We start from the raw sequence: 24,329 nt of genomic DNA on the forward strand, positions 1-24,329 counted from the left end.
ACCATCGTTTTTAGGTTAGTTTTACACTTATCGGCTCGTATATTTATTCCGATTAAAAGCCCTAAAATATCAGTTTGAAATCTGGAAAAAAAAAACTTAGCGTCGTTAAGTTTTTTTTAACGGATGTCCAATGAAAACAAATAGTGTGAAAGTTGGGACCGGTGACAACTATTTTCAAAGATGGATTATTATCGGCCAACTGCATTAAATTGAAATTATTAAAATCCAATTAGCCTTCTTAAAACATAGATATTTTACATTTTATAACAACAAACTTTCAATACATAATATAAAACAGTTATTATATAAAAGGTTAAAAATTATATAAAAGCCAATAATCTCAACTCCAAGTGGTTAGACTAAGACACCCATAAGCTTAAATTTAATTTGTGGGCTATTAGTGGGTTTTTTCCTTCCTAGAGCGAAATTGAGATAATCGGTTGAAATTGGCCGTTAAAAAAAAGCACCAGCTCTTGAAGACGATATTTCTATATGACACAAATGATAATAATAACAATTAATGTATGACTAATTCACATAGGTGCCCATGACTTGCATCGGTATAGTGCTACATGTACAATTACTGACTCGTTAATCTTTATTGTTGTGTTTCGGTTGCTCGTTTATATTATTTAAAGATTTTTGCTAATCTGTAATAACTGTACTCTAGTTTTATGCAAACAATCAAATGCATATGTATTTGTGGGGGTTGATACAGTGGACCTCCATTCTCTTTAGAAAAAATGCATATTAATTGTTTTCAAGTACCTTTTGATAACAAGATTTTTCCCCTGCACTTATGATACTCAAATTATTGCTAATCGAATTATTCAAAAAAATACATTAGAAATAAAAAAGACCATATGCCTTATAGATAGCAACCTTAGGCACTTACTTAATAACTCGTTCCAAATCACTTAAATGCCCATAAATCGTCTTGCTTGTATTTCAATTTTTTACTTCTACGTAATCCAACGTGTCTCTTAACTCAACGTTGAGAACTCTCAACTTGGTGACATATGAAGTTCACGCTAGCTTCTACCGCACGCATGAAAAGTTCACTGCCCTCGGATGAGTCAGAAGAGGATGGCCATGGCAAGGAAGAAAACAAAACCACTATTTTTACTAAAGGGTATACAGAAATTATGAGTGGTTGTAGAAGGCTTAGGGCCAAAAAAAAAAAAAATAGGGCCCCAATTTTTCAAACAAAAGTTATATATATGTGTTGGATTTGGACAGGAAGAAATAGTCTTTATCTTAAATGTGTAAAAAACCCTAAAACAAATGGATTTGAATCAATAAAATAATGCCCACGACCCAGACAGTAAATCATACATGATTGCTAAATTGATATTTATCATTGTTAGGACATTAGGTATTTAGCTAATTTCAGTTTCCATTTATCATAATATCGCACAATACAAATTAGCTAATTTACTTGCTATTATCATTGTTATTTTTGCTATTCACTCGAATGATAATGATAATACAGAATGCGTTACGCTTGTTATTAGGCTTTTGCATTAAACTAGTTTATCATTGCTATTTCTTCTTATTGTTGTCGATTTCAAGCTCGGGCAAAGTAGAAGGGTTTATAACATAAATATTTTTAAAGGGTCCATGACATTTTAGTTCGCTTAGGACCTCCAAAACTGTTAGACCCGCCCTGGATGCAATTTATATAACGAGTTGTATATAATGTCTTATTGCATGCACTACTTTGATAACTAACTGTAAACTTTTTAAATTCTTAACCATTCACAAACATGTTCGAACTAATTCTGATTTCTGAACCATCCAACTTCAATATTATAACAACTTTTTAGAGTGAATCTAACTTCAAATTGTAGGTTCCCGCGGGGCGTCGCTGATCGATACGAGATCCGCACGAGGTCTAGGAGTGCGGAATCCTCCTAGACTCGTTTAATGGTGTAGAAGACGAAGAACACAATTACACACAAACACATACACGAACAAACACACGAATGGGATAAACACATCTGCAGATCATTTATATAATAACCGAAACACATTACATACCAAATACGAAAACAAATGACGGCCGACCCGATGTGAGCTCTACCTCGGGCCGTCCCACACGACTCTCCCTCTCGGTTTCTCTCTAGCTACTTGAACTGGACACACAATACTCTAATTTTCTGGATACACAAACCTAAACAAGACACACATATATATAGACAAAACAACTTCGCGGGCTTGGGCTTGGGCCTGTAGGCGAAGTTGTTCTAACTTCGCCTATGGCAGAAGTTACAACTTCGCCTATGGCGAAGTTGTTATAACTTCGCCTATGGTGAAGTTGTTCTAATTTCGTACTTCGTTTCCGCTGACCAGAATTGCATAGCGACGGTCACAAAATGCACCAACAAACTCCCCTTTGACCGTTGCTCTCAATTCTAACAAACACAAAAGATCATCTGTTACAAAACATGCACCAACAGACTCTCTCTTAACTGATGATCTTCTGTTTGCTCTTCAACCAGCCGTGTCTGAAACTGTCTTGTAGCTTCACAAATCTACCAATCACCCAGCGTCTTCCATATCCGAACTCCCCTTCAGTGTAAGCTTCTCCGACTATATAGATTGAGGTCTTTGAAATGCATGCATCCCCGTGCCTAATTAATCATCTCAACCAATCACGTGAGTCCTTCTGACTTCACAACACGTGAAGTTCTTCTAACTTCACCAACACGTCGGCATACGATAAGGTTTAATCTTCAACTACTCAACATAAGTGATCAATTTCATCACAAAACCACCTTGACAGAATCTAACACACATGACCATTAATTAATCTGAAGCATCTTCAATCACCAGGGATAACGATCAAGAACATAAACCATTTAATTCCCGATTAAATCCAACTTGTTCCGGAATTTTCACTTTAATAAATAAGCATCACGTTTCAGGATCCAATTCTCGAACGCCTTGAAAATAACATAAATAATATGCTCTGACCGCAATCCAGTAATGACAAAAACCTTCAGTTCAATTTGACTTTCTTCAGTTGGTCAACCTCGAACAACAATTTCATTGCCCACAAACACCCAAATATGTGTCAATATCCAGTTTCAATCAATATCCCATTCACAACCTCAACTCCATATCCAGAGTTGACACGTATTTGTTCACACGTAAGACCAAGAGATAACAAGTTTCACTCGTTGACGGAACGTCTTCGGTCTCACAATAATCGTGTACACCTGGCCATACAGACGAAAACTCCAAACAATTTTTTTTTTGTTTTTTAACTTCGCCTGTCCATAACTTCGCCTGTACATAACTTCGCTTAACCTTATATCTTCGCATAAACCCTAAAATTTAAGCGACAACTTCGCCTGAACCCCATAACTTCGCCTGCGGCGGCTGTTCGGCCAAAAACGCATCAGAAACGTGCCAGAAACACCAAAACGCAGATCTCGAACCATAGCATAAGAGCCTAAGGCTCTGATACCACTTGTAGGTTCCGGCGGGGCGTCGCCGATCGATACGAGATCCGCACGAGGTCTAGGAGTGCGGAATCCTCCTAGACTCGTTTAATGGTGTAGAAGACGAAGAACACAATTACACACAAACACATACACGAACAAACACACGAATGGGATAAACACATCTGCAGATCATTTATATAATAACCGAAACACATTACATACCAAACACAAAAACAAATGACGGCCGACCCGAGGTGAGCTCTACCTCGGGCCGTCCCACACGACTCTCCCTCTCGGTTTCTCTCTAGCTACTTGAACTGGACACACAATACTCTAATTTTCTGGATACACAAACCTAAACAAGACACACATATATATAGACAAAACAACTTCGCGGGCTTGGGCTTGGGCCTGTAGGCGAAGTTGTTCTAACTTCGCCTATGGCAGAAGTTGTTACAACTTCGCCTATGGCGAAGTTGTTATAACTTCGCCTATGGTGAAGTTGTTCTAATTTCATACTTCGTTTCCGCTGACCAGAATTGCATAGCGACGGTCACAAAATGCACCAACACAAATTTTTAGTATTTGTTTGCTATATTTTCGGCACTTCTTGTTTTCTATCAGTAATAGACTGCATGTCATCACCACTTTTATAGGGTGGTCATGAAGCTTTGGATAGGGGTTGAGTATCAGGATGAAAACGTTTGCCAAAAGTACTAAGGACAAAAGTATATTTGTTGTACAAAAGGGAAAACATACTATCTTCTAATATACTTTTCATACTTAGAATGCACTTAAAGTCGGAAGATCTTGAAAGAAGTTGTTTATCCTCCCGGATAGAATTATAGAGAGACGATTTGCATATGCATCTCACTCTTTCTAAGTCATACAATAGCTTTGTTATTGATTGAAATTTTACCAAGAGCTGTCATAAACCGATCATGAATTATCTTATTGCGACATATAACCGTCGAATTTTAAATTTTTACCGCAAATACAGACCGTTCAAAGTAAAAGTAAGTTACATTTTAATATAATTTCTCTGCCGGATTTTTCAACAATCCTTAAGGCTGAGGGGTGTGGAGCGCGAGAAAGGGCGCAAGAGGACAGCCGCTCGCGCCCCGGGGCGCGAGCACCACACCACCGAGGCGCGAGAGGGGCGCGAGCGCGGAAAAAGAGGCAGGCGCGGATGGGCTAGCGGCTGAGAATGGCGTGAAGGTTTCTTGGGTTGCGTGAATAGAGCCGTTTGGGCTCGTTTTTTATATAAAAAAAAAAAATTTTTTCCATACAATTTTTCTCTATATATTAACCTATATCCAACACAAACCCACAACAATATTAACATACAATCTTTTCTCTCTATTAACCTATATCAAACCCAAACCAACACCAATATCACATACCAATATCACATACCATACCCAAAACCCAAAATCACCCCATCTTCCAAACCTTTTTTTTTAAAACATGGCTGGAAATTGGTACCCAAACCTAGATTCAGATTACAGTTACGACGATTTATGGTCGGCACCGGACCAAGCGATGTTTTATTCGGGGTCGCAACAACCATCCGGCTTTCAACCATCCAACATACAACCGTCTCCTAACTTTGTAGTTCCGGAGACACAAGAAGCAGAAGGTGAAGTTGCGGGACAAAGAAGACGCGTCCACCGGAAAAAACAAGTTGCAACGGACGGGTCGGGTTCGGCCTCGACTGGAAGGACGAAACGGAAAACCACTCCGTGGTCATCGGATGAGAAGGAAGCCCTGTGTCGGGCTTGGATAGTCATTTCTGAGGATCGGCGTTGCGGTAATTGTTTTAACGTTTTTAAAAATGATTTTTAATAAAAAAGTTAAATAAACAAGTTAAATAACTTACAAATTTATTTATGCATTATGCAGCGGACTACCAAAAGAGCAAGGTCTTTTGGACAAAGGTTAGGGAGACGTTCTATTCGCTCGTTGGGAGTACAGAGCGGAACGCCGATATGATTTCGGGTCGGTGGACCGAAATCAGAAAATTTGTCGGCTTGTTTACTAATCTGTTCAACAGGAACGCCGGTCGTATGAGACCAAGTGGCAGTGACGATTTGGCGGTTTATAATTTCACTGTCGAAGAGTGGAGGCAGGAGTGCCTGCGGAGGTATGGGACGGTGAAGACGTGGGACGATGTAAAGGTGTGGGAGCGGTTGAGAAGGTGTTCTAAGTGGGTTGAGCTGGTGGCGCCGGACGTTGATGCGGAAGTAGGGTCGAAACGGACTAAAACTAGTTCGTCTGGAGCGTACAGCACTTCCGCCGGGTCGGATTGCCGGGTTGGATTCGACCTAAACGTTGCGGGGGAGGAAACGTCTTCACCGCCGAGGAGGCGGCCATTGGGAAGGGACGCCAGGGGCAAAAAACCGGCTGAGGGGGAAGCCGTAAACATCAACGATCTTGTTGAATCCCTCAATAAATTCAACAAAACCATGGAGGTGGTCTCTAATGACAAAAAGGAAAAAAAAAAGAATGAGAGATTTGGAATTCCTTACAAGAGACTTCAGTAACCTAAATCCGGTCGACCAAATGCTGATGGAAAAACAAAAGGAACGTATCCGGAAAAGGTTGATCGAAGAAGACTAAGCCGAAGAATAAGAATAATGTTTTTTTTTAGTACTTTAAATTTTTTTTTAGATATTAATGTGTTTTTTTAATTAATGTGTGTTTTTTTAAATAATTTATGAGTTTTTTTAATAATACGTTTTTTTAATACATTTATAAAAAAATAAAAAAAAAACCGCTCGCGCCCCCTCTCACGACCCTCCACACCATGTCCCGGGGCGCGAGCACCACAACCAATACCCATCTTATCAAGTTTCTCTCTCTGCCACACGTCACAATATTATTGGCTGGCGCCCCCTCTCGCGCCCCCCACACCCCAATGGGTTTATTATCTATCAATCCATGAATAAAGAAAGAAGATAGGGAAGTTTGTTGGAGGGAATCTTGCATGTGGATGTGCATGATTACCACATATATTTATGGAAATAAAGTAATGGGGCTACATGGGATAAGTGCATAGGATTCCTCACAACTAACTATGGGATTCATGATGATGACGACTTTAAGCTTCATTATAACCCTTTTTAAACACCAAACTACCCACCTTTTGTTTTAGCTTCACAAAAACTACCCCTAAAATCAAGGGCACCCCTACAAACCTGTTCACTTGTATGGTACAACTACAAGATGCATTTAATAGTGATGTAGGCAATACATGGTGGGTGTTCTGTGTTCAGCTCTCCAATCATATACAGTTACACAACCAATTAATGCCTCCTTAACTACTTATAACTGCTCTTAAAGAACAAACAACCCATCTTTTATAGTAAAGGGCCAAATAAATGACTACACATTCATTTAGTTAAAAACTAATTTTATTTAATGTAATAACTTATATTAAAAAGTACTCCATAGGTCAACTAAGGTGCCCATACAAAAAAAACCAAAAAAGAAGAGGATGCATGTGTTTTGTAAAGGCAAATTTCTTTTTACATTCTGGAACTCGACCCTAAACATTTAGGTGTTTAAAAGACTTTGTCACCAACCCGAAGACACGAAATCATGTAATATGGCCATTTTGAAGTTTGTTTCTACATAAATAATTATTTTGGCCTAACTTTTTGAAAAAATAACCACCCCACAAACTGGTTCTATGAATATTTCATGATTAGGCTACACGTTTACCTAATCATTTGTACATTTTGCCTACTAGAAATGAAGGGCATCCTAGTACTTTAGTTGCTGAGAAGTGTCAGATTAAAATGAATTTTAAAATTTGTCACTACAAGCTTTATGTACTTGTACAGTACAATCACAAGATGCAGATTGGAAAGTGATGTAGCAAGCTTAAAGTGTAAATGTACTTGTGGGTATTCAGTTCTGTAATAAGATACATAGGTAACTTATAAACTAGCATTGGAAAGAAAGAAGGTATAATAATAAGATAAAGGATGGACCAGAAAGTACAGATGCAGTTGAGATTAGCCAATTGCAAACATGGGGACTGCTTGTGTTGACCCAATTAAGGAATCTGAAAACAAGGTATAATACCTTTGCCTCATGTTTCTTCATTATCACCATCCCCACACTACCTACTTAAGGCTACCCACAACTAAAGTGCATGTCATATTGTCATGTTCCTTCTAAAAATATATCAATTTTCATTTTTTCCTTTCTTTTAACGGAAGTCAAAATCAAAATTAAAGTATGCAAATTTGACATGCTTGTGTTTAATCTAATTAAAAATATAGTTCCTACCAGAAAACGATGCATGCGGTTTGCTTACGTTTAGAGGACTTTCTTGACTTCAAAGAAGTTGGCTCGTTCCTTGTTCGCAGCCTCCACGTCATCCGGAGATGCAACAGCTACCACAACACCTTTATCTTTGATTGCATCAATTGCATTTGCAAATTCCTTGAAGTCATTTAAGCTATCAAAAACAAAAGAGTGTTATATTCTGGCATATAATATCACAATATGCAACTAAGTCTATATAAAGTTTTTAAAAAGTAATTATGAAGTGTACCTTGTTGATAGAATCTCCTCGCGTCTTACTTGTCTCTCGTCTTCGGTAATATTCAGCAAGTATCGTAGTAAACTGCAAAAACAATTTTATATAGATTATTATTAAGGTGACCAAATTTAAAAAATAAATTGAGTTAAATACAATTTTCGTCTTTGTGGTTTGACCCAAATAACTCTTTTAGTCTGTTAGTTAAATACTTAAATTTTACTCTTTTAGTCCAGTAGTTTCATTTTCATATCAGTTAAAAGTGCAGCCCACTAACCTTATCCAGGTTTCCTGTTAAACTTTTTATTAAAAGAGCAAAATACCCTTCGATTATTTGTGTTGCTTAGTCAAAATAATAATTTCTTTGGAAAAACTTTCTGTTAACTTTTATTGTAATATTACAAATAATCCAAGGATATTTAGTCTTTCTAAAAGAAGTCTAACAGGAAAGCTGGATGGGGTGAATGAGGTGGACTTTAATGTATACGAAAATGAAACTAACGGACTAAAAGAAGATTAAGACCGTATTTAACTTCAAAAAAAATGATAGTTACTAACCTGCTATATCCTTTAGCATCAGGTAATTGGTATGAATCGACATCACCAATTGTCCCAATGATTGCTTTTGTAAGAGTGTCGTTATCCATTTCCATTTGGCGTAAGAAATCACCGGTTCCATCATAAATATCGAGTGTCTTAAGCAAGTTGGGATCCCGATAAGATAAAAATGAAAATACTCCAGAATGCGTGTCAAAATCACAAAAGCCTCCATAAGCCCCGCCACTAACTCGCACACGGTCCCACAACCAAGTGTTACTTGTGTGTTTGGATATAACATATGCACTCCCCTTTAGTTCATAGCCAATGTCATACAGGTTTGCAGCTTTTCCAACATAATTAACCTGTAATCATAATAACAAATTGATATAATAATGAAACAGGAGATTGCTTTAGAATGTATAGAAGTATAAGTTAACCTGAGTAGGAATCACGATTGCTTCGTTTGTTGATGGAAGTCGTGCATTCCAAGAAGCAGGTGTGACTAGTGAGGTACTTGGAAGTAGATCTAGAAACTTCCCAACAACTTTTTCTGAGTCTTTAAGGTTTTTCCCATCCGAGGTGAGATTCACAAGGCAGCCTTTCTTTGAGAGAAGGGTTCTGCGGATCTCCTCAAGGGACGCGGAAATTCCATCCCAGTCGTTTTCAACTCTCTCTTCAAGGTTTTTTAAAAATTCCAAGTAACTGCAAGTATATTAAATGTTAATCCCATGGGTGATTGATTTAACTAAGAAAATTAGATAAATAAAGAGGTGTGAATAAACTTGTATAATATTAAAATCCAACCTGATACCACCCATTTGTTCACTGATCCACCCTGCACTGTTTAGCTTTGCATCCATTCTTGCAGCTGCAACACCATGACCACTGCCCCTTAATCGGTTCTACAAAAATTTTGAAATATTAGACCACTTGAAATAGCCGTCGTGATAATTGAAATGTCAAAACCTCAATTAATACCTCCATTCTAGCTTTGCTTTGGGATACAAATTGCTTGAAGCGCTTTTGATCTGCAAACTGGACATCTTGGAGAATGCAGTTGACCTAAAATAGTAGAGTTATAACTTATAAGCTTATCTGAGAGAACCTCTATAAACAAATAAAGAACACACTGTAAAATATAGGATGCACATACCAGGTTAAATAGATCTTCCGTGCGTGATGACATGGCTTTGCCTCGAACAATAATATGACTGATAGGAGCATCTGATCCTCGCTTCGATGAAGTGAAAGGGAATAAGGATATTCCACCTGTCTTCCTTCCAATTAACTGATTTAGCTGCACAAAGTCTAGGTCCTTTGTACCCATCTCCAGCAACGATTGACTGTTGACCAATATAGTAGCATACTAACATGAGTATACATGTAACATGAATAGGAACTTCAAAAAGACAGAAGAAATAAAGATGCATGTGTTTTTTTTCACTATATAACCATCTAAGTTAACTTTTTCTTCCTTATTTGGCTCACTGGCTGCTGCCTATTATGTTTGTGCATAGCTATCATATAAATTTCAAAGTAACTACTTTCTTTGTCTGAAATCATCCTCATTGTGTTTTGGGTGGAGAAAATAAAAACATGCAAATTTCCCAGAGGGTATTCTTATAGTGGAAATGACAGATCCAGACCATAACTTGTAAGTTGCTGTAAAAATATTAGGCTGTAGCCTGTACCCAAGACAGTCTAACAGCTAATAGTGTTAAAAAAGGTGAGAGCAAATTTGAGTTATAAACCCTTATGTTGTAACATCTTACCAAAAGAGCGGAACCAGAGGAAGAAGTTCTTGCTTCAGTGAACTCATATCAAATACTACTTCAGTGTAAAGAACATCATTTGTAAACAGATCATGCTGCAAGACTTTTACTCCATTGATATCTCCAACCTAAAATTGTCAAAAACAGTTGGTTAAAATATTTTCAAGTTTGTTGCCATCTTGGGCAAATGAATCACAACATAAAGTTACCTCAATAGGTATTTGAGTAGGTTTTTTGGAAATGTCCTGCAACGAGAGGCTTGGAACAGTTTTAAGAGCTTCTGGAGGGTCAGGAGTTTCTTGCTTCAGTTTTAGCTCATGTGTCAAACGAGCCAACTCAGCAAGATCTTCCTCAGTCAAACTTTTTTTAAGTTTCTCCAAGTTTTCTCTCTCTACTGCCTCATCTTGAGAAGCTTTCTCTGGATCAGGCTGTTGGAACAGTACATACAAATCAATCAATACTTTAATAAAGAAAGATCATAAAATAATAAAAACAGTACCTGCATTTCAATCGTTACACGGTGAGGATTCTTTAATATATATTTCTCTATCAAAGGAGCGAATACTGCTTTTGATCCTTCCTTTTCAATTCTAGCTTTCAATGCCGCTAAAGGTTCTTGGTATTTCAGTGGTTCAAATGGATCCATATCATAAATCCACTTCCCCTGTAAACCAAAAAAAAATATCAAAATTAAAGATAAAGATTCGAGTTCTACAAACAACAGAAAGTACCCCTGGTAAAGCCCAACTTACAACAGCACGAAGCATCAAGGCAAGCCCACGAGGGAATGATCCAGTGTTATTTTCTCTAAGAGCAAACTCAATTGTGTTCATGGACGCTTCCACAGCCTCCATGTTAAAACCCTCATTTACAAGATTTTCAAGCGTGTTCATGATCAAAGTTTCAATTTTTTGAATATTTTCTTCAGAAACACCCTTTAATCCAATGCTAAACTGAGGTTGAAGAAGTTCGTCTTCAATTCCACCACCAACAATGGTATCTCCCAAACCACTTTCAAGCAGAATTTTCCTTAGTGGAGACGCAGGGGTTCCCAACAATAAATGATTAAGAAATCCGAGTGCAAGTTCGGTTTCTGAATCCAAAGGCTCCTCAGAAAGCAACCAGTTAAGGCATACCATGTGGTTTTTCTTCAAATCACCACCTTCAGCAGCTGGATATTTCTCAACAACTCTAACTGGCTTTGAAAACAGTTTTTGTGTTTCGATTTTTGACTCATTGCGAGCTGGACTTGCATCAAACATATCCAGATATTCTGTTTAAAGACAAGGTTATTGCTTATTGGTAAACCAAGATAAGGATTCATACTGTTGTTTTCACATAAAATAATTGAAAACATACCACTTAAGATACGCAGGCGCTCATTTGCATCATCGTCTCCATAAAACCAGATCCTGGCATTGCTTGGATGGTAATACTTGCGATGGAAATCCTGTGTATTTTATATTTTAGCGAAAATTAAGTACTCAAAATGATAGTAATGGACGGATAACTGTCAGCTATAGTTCACAAAAGCACCCAGAATGAATATACACCTTGAACTCTTCAAATGTGAGTTTAGGTATAACTTGGGGATCGCCTCCACTGTCAACACCATAAGCATTGTCTGGAAAAACAGCCTGCATAAATTATAAAGCGACATCAGCCGTAATGTTTGAGATGTAAATGTTTTAGTAAAATACTAAATGCATAATAAAGGTAAAGGTTTGATTTGGCAATAGCATGTATAATAAAGTTTTGGCAACAGCGTATTCAAGAAGCACAAACCATGAATTAGTCACAAACTTTAAGTAGCACAAAGTTTTACAGAGAAAAAATAACCTGATTTTATCAAAGCTCCTGAGCTTTGCACGAAATTAATAGAGGAAACTCTATATACTTATGCATCAGTTCTACTTTATTTTGCACACAGAATGTTCCCGTGACTCATAGATGTAATCTATTAAATACCTGGGTGGCATATATATATTTCATCCCTGAACAATTAACCTGGCTAGTGACATGAAGAAGTGTTCACAAGTACAAACTTCTTTGCAAGTATAATCGGTTAACCACTACAAACTGCAAATTAGAAATTATATAATTTACACAAAATTTTGTGTGCTTCAATTAAAACTCTAGCATTTCTGAATATGTATTTATCTGGAGTGAAAAACTGTCTTCCATAGAAAGCCCAGCTTTATTTCAATTTTTTGACCGTTACAGAACATATAAATGCAAAAAACAGAACAGAATTGGAGATACATGAGGCGGCTTGCAAGAAACGGACCTGGTGCGGGTTTGATACAAAAAAGGTTATAAGGTGTGTCGTATATTATGTTTTCATGAGTTATAACTCAGGCCTATAACCGAGAAAACGTGTTCCAATAAATATCAGATTTACCTGCTGAGATGCACGGCCTAATATGTTATCGGGCTGGGAGTAAACACCTTTCATCTCATTGAACACAACACCTGAAAGTAGCATTATAAAAGATTAAGACCACAGATATGGATGCCATTTTCAAATTCTTAGGATACCATATCTGATGCAGTTTCGGAAGCGATCAATGGCTCGAGAGACTCATGATTAACAAAGACGATAAAATCGAACCAATGGTTCAAGAACAATGTTCTTTTAATATAAAACTTAATCAAAAACTTAAAAAACTAAATAACATTTAACCCTGTTTATACTAAACAACTATCTTACTAAACAAGAAAGATAAATATTAGGAAACTTGAATTTTAAACAAATAATAAAAGATACTAGAAATCATAATTCTAATAAATAGAGAATTCTGCATCAATATCAATATGCTAAAGATAGTAGCATATAAAATAGTACTAAGAACATAGCTCTACAAACCTCGATACGTTACAAGAATTGTTAACATAGAAAAGGAAAAAATCATATTGACCTTTATAAGTTATTTCTTCTGAAGGGTTGTTCAGCTCATAATGCCAACCCTCTTGTTGGAAAGTCTGAATGTCGTCCACACATTTGGGAAAGAACACAGCATCCAGATATACATCAACCAAGTTATAGAAATCCTAAACAAAATAAAAAATAAATTATGAAACTAGATCTAGTAGAACATTAAATTATGCCTATTTCCAATAAATTGCTACATTATTTTAACCTTAGTATTTGTAGATGCAACAGGATAGCATGTCCTATCAGGATATGTGAATGCATTCAGAAAAGTATGCAAACTCCCCTTCAGTAGCTCAACAAATGGTTCTTTCAAAGGGTACTTTCTTGAACCACATAGGACACTGTGTTCCAATATGTGAGGAATTCCGGTTGAATCTTTCCTGCAGTTAGGTGAAGTGGCAATTAGTATAACATAGTAATGCAATAAACAATTTAGCCCCGTCTACGTATTAATATAAATGTTCCAAAGTTGCATAATCGAAGTATGGTTTGCCAAATTATATTCCATTATTGATGGTGTAATGTCCTCAAGTTTATGAATCATACATGGAAACGAAACAGCATATTTACCTTCTTTTTTTACTAAAATAATGCATATTGTACTCTTTTAACTTTTGAAGGGACAGAATATATGGCAGAAGTGTTAGGAACAAAGCGGCGCGCGGAAGCGAAACAGCACACACATGCACAACGATAAACACACATAAACGAAAATATAAACGACACAAGAATTTAACGTGGTTCGGTCCCCGCGAGGGGACCTACGTCCACGGGCTGCAACTAGGTTTTCTTATTAGTTCAGAACCAAGATTACAATTACATGATGGGATATATATAATAAACAAGATTAGGGTTAAACATAATTAGGAGCCAAAACCGGGCCTTCTAATAAAACCGGCCCAAAGGCCTTCATAACCCAACAATCTCCCACTTGAAGGCCTTGCGATAAATTCCAGCCTGCCATCCAAGTAAATATAACAATCTCATTCATCCAGTAACTCTAGTAATCTTCAGTAATAGAAATCAACCAAGCCTCCAGTTCCAAGAACAAGCTAAAACTTCAACAAAAGAAGTTCTCCAAGCCTCCAGTTCTCTAGGAACAAACTAAGATTTCTACCAATCCACACCAGTTGCAGCGCCCCTTCCCATCAGTTACCTGAAAGGCCCATTGAAGCTCCCGAGAGCTCCAATCCGGTCATCACAGACCCAGCCATGACAAAACCCGCCAATGGCTCATCCTCAATCTTAACCGGCCCTCACTTACTCACACTACCGGCTCCAAAGACTTCCAGAGGATAATCACTCTCCAAAAATCAGCAGACTATACCAGGAGAGATTTTCACATTCGGATTTCCCAGTCTTCCGAACTCAACGTCCCTTTGGAAACAAACCTAGAACACACCGCGTGCTCCCACTGTTACCAAAACCCCGAACATGTTCAGACCTCCGAATACGCTCAAGCTAACATCACTGTGGCTCCAGGCTTCATGTCTGCAAACTGAAACCCCTTAGCTCTACCCGATTCAGCGAGCCAAGACCTTATAACTCGGAAGTTGGTTCACTTCTTCCGACGATACAGAGACCGTATCTTCCAAAAGTCTTTAACTAAAAGATTCAACAAATGCTTCATTGAAGTGAGTAACAAGAAATAAAGCAAACTAGAATCTTGAACCCAAGAGTCTTCACCGCCTTCACTGAGTCTCAATGCATCAACCCCAGATACATTCTCAAAAGCAGAATTCCAAACCTTTCGACATCGACTCTTAAAATGTCTCACCTCTACGCAACCTACCAAGTCGACTATGCCCAGCTCCCACTGTTCCTGTTATCCCAACCCATGCCACACCAACACTCCATGAGATGAACCCCACTCGTACTATCCCGGCAAATAACTTTACCCAACACGAGATTATGAACCTCTCAAATGGTGTACCACTGATCACCACCAAACAAGATATAACTTCACAATTCCAAACGAACAAGAAGTAATAATCACAGTTCCGAACCAGCTAACAGGCAAACAGCTATAACAACAGTAGAACTTTCATGAAATCAAGCGGTACCAAGGGTTCTATGACCGTACACACGATCAGTTAACTCAAACCCTAACCGAAAGATCATCCAAACGAGCAATAGTTAACATGACTTGCCACTAACCTCATTTTTTTTTTTTCACTTATGCCGTCACCAGCACACCCGCTGGTTCCATTTTCTCCAAGTTTATCCATCACCAGTACTATATCCAAGTTCACATGACAAACCAATCAACCAAAATCCAAACCGTCAAACATTCCGATCATAACCACCTCGTCTTCAGTTATAACAATAACAAACGAGAACAAATCGAAAACAGTGAACAGACACAACAAGGGCACGGGCCTAAACTTGACGATTGTTCAACAGAACACTGCCAAATAAACCGATTTGCTCTTGCAATAACCGATAAATCAACTAACTGTAAATAAACTATATAAAGTTACCTCAGACTAATCTCTTGCAAACAAATCTGAACCCGAACCTAAATGGTCTTCACAAAACCCGGTTCCCTGAAGCCGAGCAACCTCCAAAGAAAAACCCTAAAACCCGAAACACCCGACCCGGTGCTTCACCTGCAACGCCCGAGTGAAACCTGCAACTCCAAGAAGTCCAAAACAGGAATTCTAATTGCAAAATCACCCGGAAAACCGTCCCAAACAGCCCTGAAAAACAGCCCCGAACAGCCCTGTTAACCAGAAAAACGAAGATCTCTGACAATACTGTTCACCGCCGGAATCACTGTTCACGGCCGGAAACACTGTTCATGCCGGATACTGTTCACCGCGGCACTGTAGCGGCGGCACTGTAGCAGCCCTTCTCAAACCAGCCTCTTCTACCTTTTTTTTTTCCGATCGATACCCGTGCAAAACCGTGTGTAAACAACGAGCCAAAGCTCTGATACCACTTGTTAGGAACAAAGCGGCGCGCGGAAGCGAAACAGCACACACATGCACAACGATAAACACACATAAACGAAAATATAAACGACACAAGAATTTAACGTGGTTCGGTCCCCGCGAGGGGACCTACGTCCACGGGCTGCAACTAGGTTTTCTTATTAGCTCAGAACCAAGATTACAATTACATGATGGGATATATATAATAAACAAGATTAGGGTTAAACATAATTAGGAGCCAAAACCGGGCCTTCTAATAAAACCGGCCCAAAGGCCTTCATAACCCAACAAGAAGTGCTTTATGTTGCAACTCTTAAATCTAATACAGCTCCGTATATGAACAAATATCTAAAGATAGAACAAATAACACACTAATGAAGTAATGATCTAATAGATTATGCTTTATGAACTATTCAGCTGCTTGTATTAACAACGCATATTGCATAAACACATGAACAATCAGACAACAATTTCCAGATTCTGAAAAACGAACTTACGGAGGAGTTCTGAAAACTACACCAAAGACCTTGTTCTCATCGTCATTCAACACAGACATTACTTCACAACCTGTCTTCTTATGCTTATACAAAATAGCCGTCGACTTACACTCAGCAATAAACTGCTCCGAAACCTTTTCAAATCCAAGCTTCTCAGCAACCTCTTCATGAGAACCGGTAGCATCTGCAACCAAGCAATAAACCCTAAATTTCTAATACTCACCCCTAACAGTGAAAACAAGCAGCTAGAACAATCTAATCCAGCAAGCTAGTCAACAAATAAGCTCATGTCCACTCCAAAAACTTCATTTCCAAATTCAAACATCACAAACTACACCTAATTTGTAACAACCTATACATCAATTTTCAATCACAAAACTGTTAAATAACCCTAGCTCTTCATGAATGGAACAAAATCCGCAATAAACATGAAAACAAGCAGCTAGAACCAAATCCAGCAAGCTAGTCAACAAATAAGCTCATATCCAACCCTAAAACTTCATTTCCAAATTCCAACAACACAAACTACACCTAATTTGTAACAACCTATACATCAATTTTCAATCACAAACCTGTTGAACAAAAGCCCTAGCTCTTCGTGGCGTGAACGGAACAAAAGGCGAAATAAACATGAAAACTAGAACAACCTAATCCACCAAACTAATCAATAATTATAAGCTAATAATCACTCCTAAAAATTCATTTCCAAATTCAAACATCATAATATACATCAATTTTCAACCATAAATCAGCTAAAAAAACCCCTAGCTCTTAGTGAACGTAACAAAAGCCGAAATAAACATGACAACAAGCAGCTAGAACAATCTAATCCACCAAAATTAATCAATAAATAAGCTTGTACTAAACTCCACATCAATTTTCAATCAAAAAACTGTTAACAGAACCCTAGCTCTACGCAAACAGAACAAAAGCCTAAACAACATACCTGGAGAAAATTGAGTGGATGAGGTAGCAATAGCTCTGGTGGTCAAAGCTGAAAACCGAGTACTAAAGTTGAGAAGAGACGGTAGAACGGTGGATGTACGGCCAAAATGGTGGCGGAGAGGAGAACGACGGTGGAGATTGGGGATAAGGCGGTGGTGGCGAGTGGAGGCGAGACGATGAGAAGAACGCGAGAAGGTTCGAATAGAGGCTGCGCGTGAAGATAGAGAACGAAGGACGGCTCGGTCCATTGGTAATGGAGGTGAGGTTGCAGCGACAGGGTTGGTGTAGCTCATATGGTGTTGTGTTGAGCGGTGGCTTGGAGAAAACGTTTTCTGGAAGGATTTCTTGTGTGGTTTCTTTTTTTCTGTTTGTTTGTTTGTTTGTTTATTTTTTTATGGTTTTGGTGAGGTCCGTTTGATATAAGAAACTAAAATATCGGTCTATGTTTGCATTTGAGTTGCGTTTGGTTGTGGTTTTCAGAAGAATATTTAGTTTTTGTGTCTCATGTTTGTTCTTAGTATCTTCAACACCAAACCTCTACATTTCGACACATCAGTCGTTATATCAGATTTTAAGTTTCACTTAAAACACGCATGTGTGTGAGGCATAGAGAGAGAGTGGGGGCCACGCGCTCGTCAAGTTGATTGCCAGGCCAAGCAGCCCAACGGACTTGAGGTTCGCATGATCAGTCGTCCGCTTTCACCTAACGAGGGGTATAAACTTCAACTGTAGATGCTTTTAATCAAAACTAGGGTGGAGTTAAAGGCATATAAATCGTATTTTTATCAGACTTGCTTGAGTTAAAGGCGTATAAATCATATTTTTATCAGACTTGCTTGAGTTAAAAGCAGTTTGGATTTGGTTAATAAAGTCAATGTCAAATTTAACCTAACCTATTTTGGATCCCAACAAAATCGCTCTTACTTTTAATATTCTCTTGTACCATAATCTTAATTCTTAAGACAAAGAATGATAGTGTAATCACTCAAAAATATATGAATGTGTTAGATTAGTTAAACTGTTGAAATAATGGTCTTTTAAATTACTTAAAGAATAAGATAAAAATTTCATTAAAACTTTTATGGTCAATGTTTATTAAATTGTAGCTTTATGGGCCTCTCTTCACCGTATAATTTGGAGTAAATTGTTAAAATCGTCCTTGTGGTTTGGTCAATTTTACAAATTTTGTCCAAAAAGTTCTTTTTTGCAATTGAGTCATTGAGGTTTACCAATCTTTGCCAATACCGTTCAAATCTTTAACTCCATCCATTTTTTCCGTTAACACAAAGGACAATTTGGTCTTTTTACCTAATGTACAAAATTTATAACTACATGTACAAGTGGCCAAAATACTTTTGTGTGCTACCCTCCATACCAACAGGTTTAATCAATTTGAGGTTTTCGACCGGTTTGGAAGTCGCCGAAACCGTTCAGGATGCCGGATTGTGTTGCCAGAAAATCGGGAACGAGTTAATCGAATGGAAAATTGTGGCGTGAAAGATTCATCGGCAGCAACAGTGGTTCGAAGTCCGACGAGAGGTGGCAACAGTGGTTTTGAAGTCCGACGAGCGGCAGCGAACGACTTAATCTGGAGTAACCGTCATATGTTTATCTTCCGACGATATGATTGAGGTAAGAAGTTTAATATTTCAGAGAGAAAGATAAGCATTGTAAATAGTAGATAGAGATGGATTTGGTGGTGAAAGAAGACGATTGTTAAGGATGAATTGGGTTTTTTTTTAAGTATTCTATTTTTATTTGATTAAAACAAATTGGATTATTGAGTTAAAAATTTAATAAAATAAATAGTTAAAAAGACCAATATAGCCTTGAGTTAACGCTAAAAATCAGTGATTTGGATGTAATTGGTAATAAGTGGGAAACTTCGATGGTACAGTTGCAAAAAAATAATTTTTTTAGACAAAAATCGTATAATTGATAAAACATCATGGACAATTTTAGTACTTTATTCATAATTTTATAATGGGTGATAAATGAAAAACAAAATTCTAATTTGTTCTCATGTTCTAGAAATGAACAAGTGACAGAGACTCTTTTGGTTAAGCGCATTTTCTTACTAACAAAAAATTTTCTCTACTTAGATGGATTGGTTACATCATGCTTTGATGTATCTAACCTATTATGTGTTATGCAGCGCGTGTACACAATGGGTCAAAACCATTCTTTGATGTATCTAGCCTATGTGTCTTTGTTATGGGAATTTTACGTTTTTAATTTGACGAATTTACCATTCATCATCGTTGGAGATGTGCATAAGGCAAAAACATATAATGACATTGCTGATGGTATGTGATTCTAAAGGATCACACACTAAGCAATTATCAAGGACACGTTTAAAATGTTTAAACCTTATAATCAAGTCAAGATAAATTTTCTTTGTATCTAGTCAGATCGTGTGTGTGTGTAAACTTTTGCTAGAATTTACGCAGACGTGGATCATTTATTCTAACTAACTAAATTTGTTTAATACAAAGTTGGTCATGCATATATTTGCATATATAATTGATATAAGATGACAACTCTGTAGGTAGCTAATTTGGTTTAAATGAAACTAGAAAGGTTTCACCTAACTAGACATGTCGCATGCGTATATTGTATAGGATGATTTATTAAATCACCAAGGCCATACCTCATCTTAGAGCATCCATAATAGAAGATGTTGATTGTGTACCTCACTTTAGTGAAGAATGGATGAAGAGTGTGTTTGTAAGTGAAATGGATGAGAGAGGAGAGAGCTAGGAGGAGAAAGAGGATGTTTTTGTGAGGCCAAGTGCCATGTAGGCATCCAAAACACCTATTGATGATGGTCTTATTATTGTTGCATTCGGTCGAGATTTTGAGCAGAAAAAAAAGGTGATATTTTGACCACTTTATACACGCCATACTTCCATATTACATGGTTATGATTGTTTTAGACAATACACAAAATATATCCCATACTTGGTGGTCTTCGTATATTGGTTTTTTCAAGACTTTTTCACTAACCTTTTCTTTGTTTATTGTGGCGGCTATATTGTCAAAAATATGTCCATAATTCCGTGGACTTCAACAAAGAAAACGAAGACCTTGAATAAGCCTATACACTACTAAAAGTCTAGTATATTTTAAGTGTTGTTTCATTACAAATATACAAGAATCTAAAGGCAAATAAAGAACGAGTTCTTGAAGTTTGCAAACTATGTCTTGACAAATATTACGGGTTAGTTGGCTAGCGTATTCCTTGGAGCTCTGTTGCTTGGTGTGGATACACTTTATAGGAACTTCTATTTTAATCTCTTTATCCACCCTTTCTAAGTGTTTAGACAACCACTTCTCTACAAAAGTTGTAGTTCTAAACTTACTATGGTTGATTTTATTTTTGGTTTCATCATCTTGCATTTGGATTCATGGTGGGAAGTTTCAACATGTTTTAAAACGTTATGAGTTTTGCTTCCGTTGCCAAATATTTTTTTAAATGGCTCATAAATTCCCAACAATCCTATCATGTACGGGTGAAATCTCACACTTTAAAGTTTAGTTTATCTTGAGTATGAGCTCGGCTTAACTTTTATATTATAATCTCGAACAGCACTCATACTCAGAAACTATTTTGTAGTAACAATTATAACTTTATACAAATTTACTAGGGGTGAACACTTCTCATTCTTTATTGGCTTATAATTTTTATTTTACTGTTTTTGGTTTTTTGTCTTTTAATTTTTTTGGTACTTGCATCCCCTATACCTCAATTACGTTTAATAGGGTTATTATATAACCTCTAAAGTTTTATAATTTGTTCTATATTAACCAATTTATGTTTTATCCCTAAATTTTAATATAATTATCATACATAAGGCTCTTGAAGTTTAATAAAGTTATTTTTTTAACCATTATTTTTTCATTTATTTTTTTATCTAATTGATTATAACTGAAGATCAACTTTTAACTTTAGCAATATTTACTTAACTGTATGCTTGCTTAATTTTTTTCATCATTACTTTTTTTAAATACGAATTTACAACATGCGGGAAACACAAATTAGTTCAGACACATAATACAACTTCACATATTTGTAAAATATTTACACATTCTGATTGAAAATGAAGCTAATAAAGTAATTAGCTTGTACACTTCCTCACTAGTTGGGTTACAACTTCACATATTTGTAAAATATTTACACATTCTGATTGAAAATGAAGCTAACAAAGTAATTAGCTTGTACACTTCCTCACTAGTTGGGTTAAACGTGAGACAATAGGGATGTACCATGGTTCAAACACGCATGTGGCAAGAATTTTGTGGGAACCTTCCGGGAGTCCCGGTTCAATTCCGACAAGTGTATGCCACTAATAGGTGACAACACCGTTGTTTTAAGATTCGAACTCGGGTAGTGTGGGTTGTATGCGTGTGATAAGCTTTCTTAGTCCCCGACAAACAATCACACTAAAACCGTTTAAAATATATGTAAACAGTAAGTCAGTAGCATCCGCGTCACCCCTCCACGCACTCCTCTTCAGTATATCGTAGTACCTCCATCCCTTCCCTCTATACTTATCCTCCCCATCTGCACATTCCCACACGTTATCTTTTCCAAAAAAAACCTGCTTCCACTGTCGGGTTAAACATCGGGTCAACAACCCGACCCAAACCCTGACAAATATACATCCATAATTTACTCACCTCGTCAAACACAAAATGCAGGTGAAACACCACCATGCCCAAAATCTTCAAACCCAACCCGGCCTCTTCCAAACTAGTCCGAACCGCAATATTATGTTCAATATTGGCTCCGAGTTTAACCGGGTTTTAGGATCGTCGGACGGAGGGACAACGGGGTTGCCGACTGGTTTCTAGATGTGGCCGTTTTTGTAACACGTGAGAAAGAAATTTGATATGTTTGGTGGAATCCATTATTTATTTATGAGTTTTTTTTTATCAAAATGAAGTAGGTGAAAAAAGTATTTTTTAAAATAGGTGATTTGAAAACTATTTATCAATAGATAGATGCTTTTACTCCTTAGCTTATATTGGATTAATATAATTCTTATTAAAAGAAAATGTCAATAATGGTAAGCTTATATTGGATTAATATAATTCTTATTAAAAGAAAATGTCAATAATGGTACATTTATAACTAGTATTTCTTAACATGTATTGCTTCAATATAGTTATTATTATTGTTATTATCATAAAAAAATATAAAATATAAATAAAATATGTAAAAACACAAATAAAATACATAAATGAATAGTCATTGCTGATATACCAGTTCAACAAGTAGATTTTTTTTAAAGTTTTTTCATAAAATTGATCCAAATAATTAAGTGCATTTGAAATGTAATATAATATTTAGAGATCCAAACTACATATAAAGTTTAAGGATAAAACTTAATAGAGGACGAAACCCGCACATTGCAACGGATAGAAATGTAGATAAAAGTAAGTCATGTGCCGCAACGGTATATTTCAAATTTCATAAATCATTACATTTATAAAGAAACTAAATATATTACATTAGTCGAAGACTGGACGACTGGGGATCAGTTGGGGTTTTATAACTAACTTTTTCATAAAGTAATTTTATATTTTGGTGGTATATATTATTATTAGAATTTTGGTTTATTTGGCTACTGTTGTAATAATATAAAAATATTAAAATACAAATAGAGACAAAAATAAAAAAGTGTGAGAAAGAATTGTGGTAAAAAACCCCTAAAAAATATTCAAGAAAAATAATAAAAGATATTGCTTTTGAACTAAAAAAAAGAATATATTAAAGGGAGGAATGAAAGATATTTTGTTCACAATGACGAAAATAAACATAAAAACACGGTGATAAATGATAATAAAAGAAGACATAGTAGATCGTAAAATATAACACAATATCAAAGAAAAAATACACAATTTCAAGGAAAACAAACACAATCAATGACGAAGATATATAAAAAATTACAATGATAAATAAAAGAGTTAATGGCCATTTTCGTCCCTGTGGTTTGCGACTTTCGCCATTTCAGTCCAAAGTTTGATTTTTTGTCAATTTAGTCCTAGTAGTTTTCATTTTTAGCCTGTTATATCCTCTCGTCTAACGGCATCCAAGTATGCCGTTAGTTTAAGGGTATTATTGTCTTTTTCTTTTTAGTTTTAGATTATGTTTAATTTAAATCAGTTTTCTTTTCCTTATAAGACCAAAAGCAGAACGAAGCCCTAGATTATCAACCAAATTGTTCCATCAAAACTCTAGATCATCAATCATGGTTTTCTGCTCATGTGGTTGGCCTACTGTGATTCGTACCTCATATACGGAGAGTAACCCAGGAAGACGGTTCTATTGTTGCAGCAAACAGGTAAGTTATACAATTGTATTGAACAAACATTTGAAATTAGGTTTTTTTCCCCTAATTTTTGTTAATTGCAGCCAAGGAGTTGTGGCTTTGTTGTTTGGATGAATCCTCCAATATGTCAAACATGTACTAAAATGGAATTGAAGACCAAAAGAATGAAGTTTGCATTGACTTTTGTTTTGGTTGTTTTTTTCCTTTATGTATGTTTCCACTTAATGTTGAAGTTGTCTTGCTAAGATCTCTTTGTTGTATGGTTATCGTACCACTGTATTGTCTTTTGTAGTACTAATTTTATGATATGAAAATGTATGGTCTTTGTTTGAACATATGGTTAGATTAAACAACTCAATGTTTGATTAAGTGTT

The 24,329-nt window shown here is 36.6% G+C and overlaps 1 protein-coding gene across 1 annotated transcript; it reads right to left on the reverse strand.

The window, feature by feature from the left end:
• Window positions 1-7,692: 7,692 nt before the first annotated feature.
• On the reverse strand, window positions 7,693-17,913 carry LOC143621634 (presequence protease 1, chloroplastic/mitochondrial-like). The gene is made up of 18 exons (XM_077092995.1): window positions 17,622-17,913; window positions 16,676-16,859; window positions 13,451-13,625; window positions 13,229-13,361; window positions 12,712-12,782; window positions 11,864-11,947; window positions 11,670-11,760; window positions 11,063-11,583; window positions 10,810-10,974; window positions 10,520-10,738; window positions 10,311-10,438; window positions 9,692-9,881; window positions 9,517-9,600; window positions 9,343-9,440; window positions 8,976-9,240; window positions 8,557-8,900; window positions 8,014-8,085; window positions 7,693-7,917 (listed from the first exon to the last, which is right to left on the reverse strand). The coding sequence occupies exons 1-18, from the start codon at window positions 17,911-17,913 to the stop codon at window positions 7,776-7,778; spliced, it is 3,258 nt and encodes a 1,085-aa protein (XP_076949110.1). The 3' UTR covers window positions 7,693-7,775.
• Window positions 17,914-24,329: the final 6,416 nt, after the last annotated feature.

Source organism: Bidens hawaiensis, unplaced genomic scaffold (genome assembly GCF_021521415.1).
Source record: "Bidens hawaiensis isolate Kalapana, Puna unplaced genomic scaffold, B.hawaiensis_p1.1 tig00002922_1, whole genome shotgun sequence".
Classification (NCBI taxonomy): domain Eukaryota; kingdom Viridiplantae; phylum Streptophyta; class Magnoliopsida; order Asterales; family Asteraceae; genus Bidens; species Bidens hawaiensis.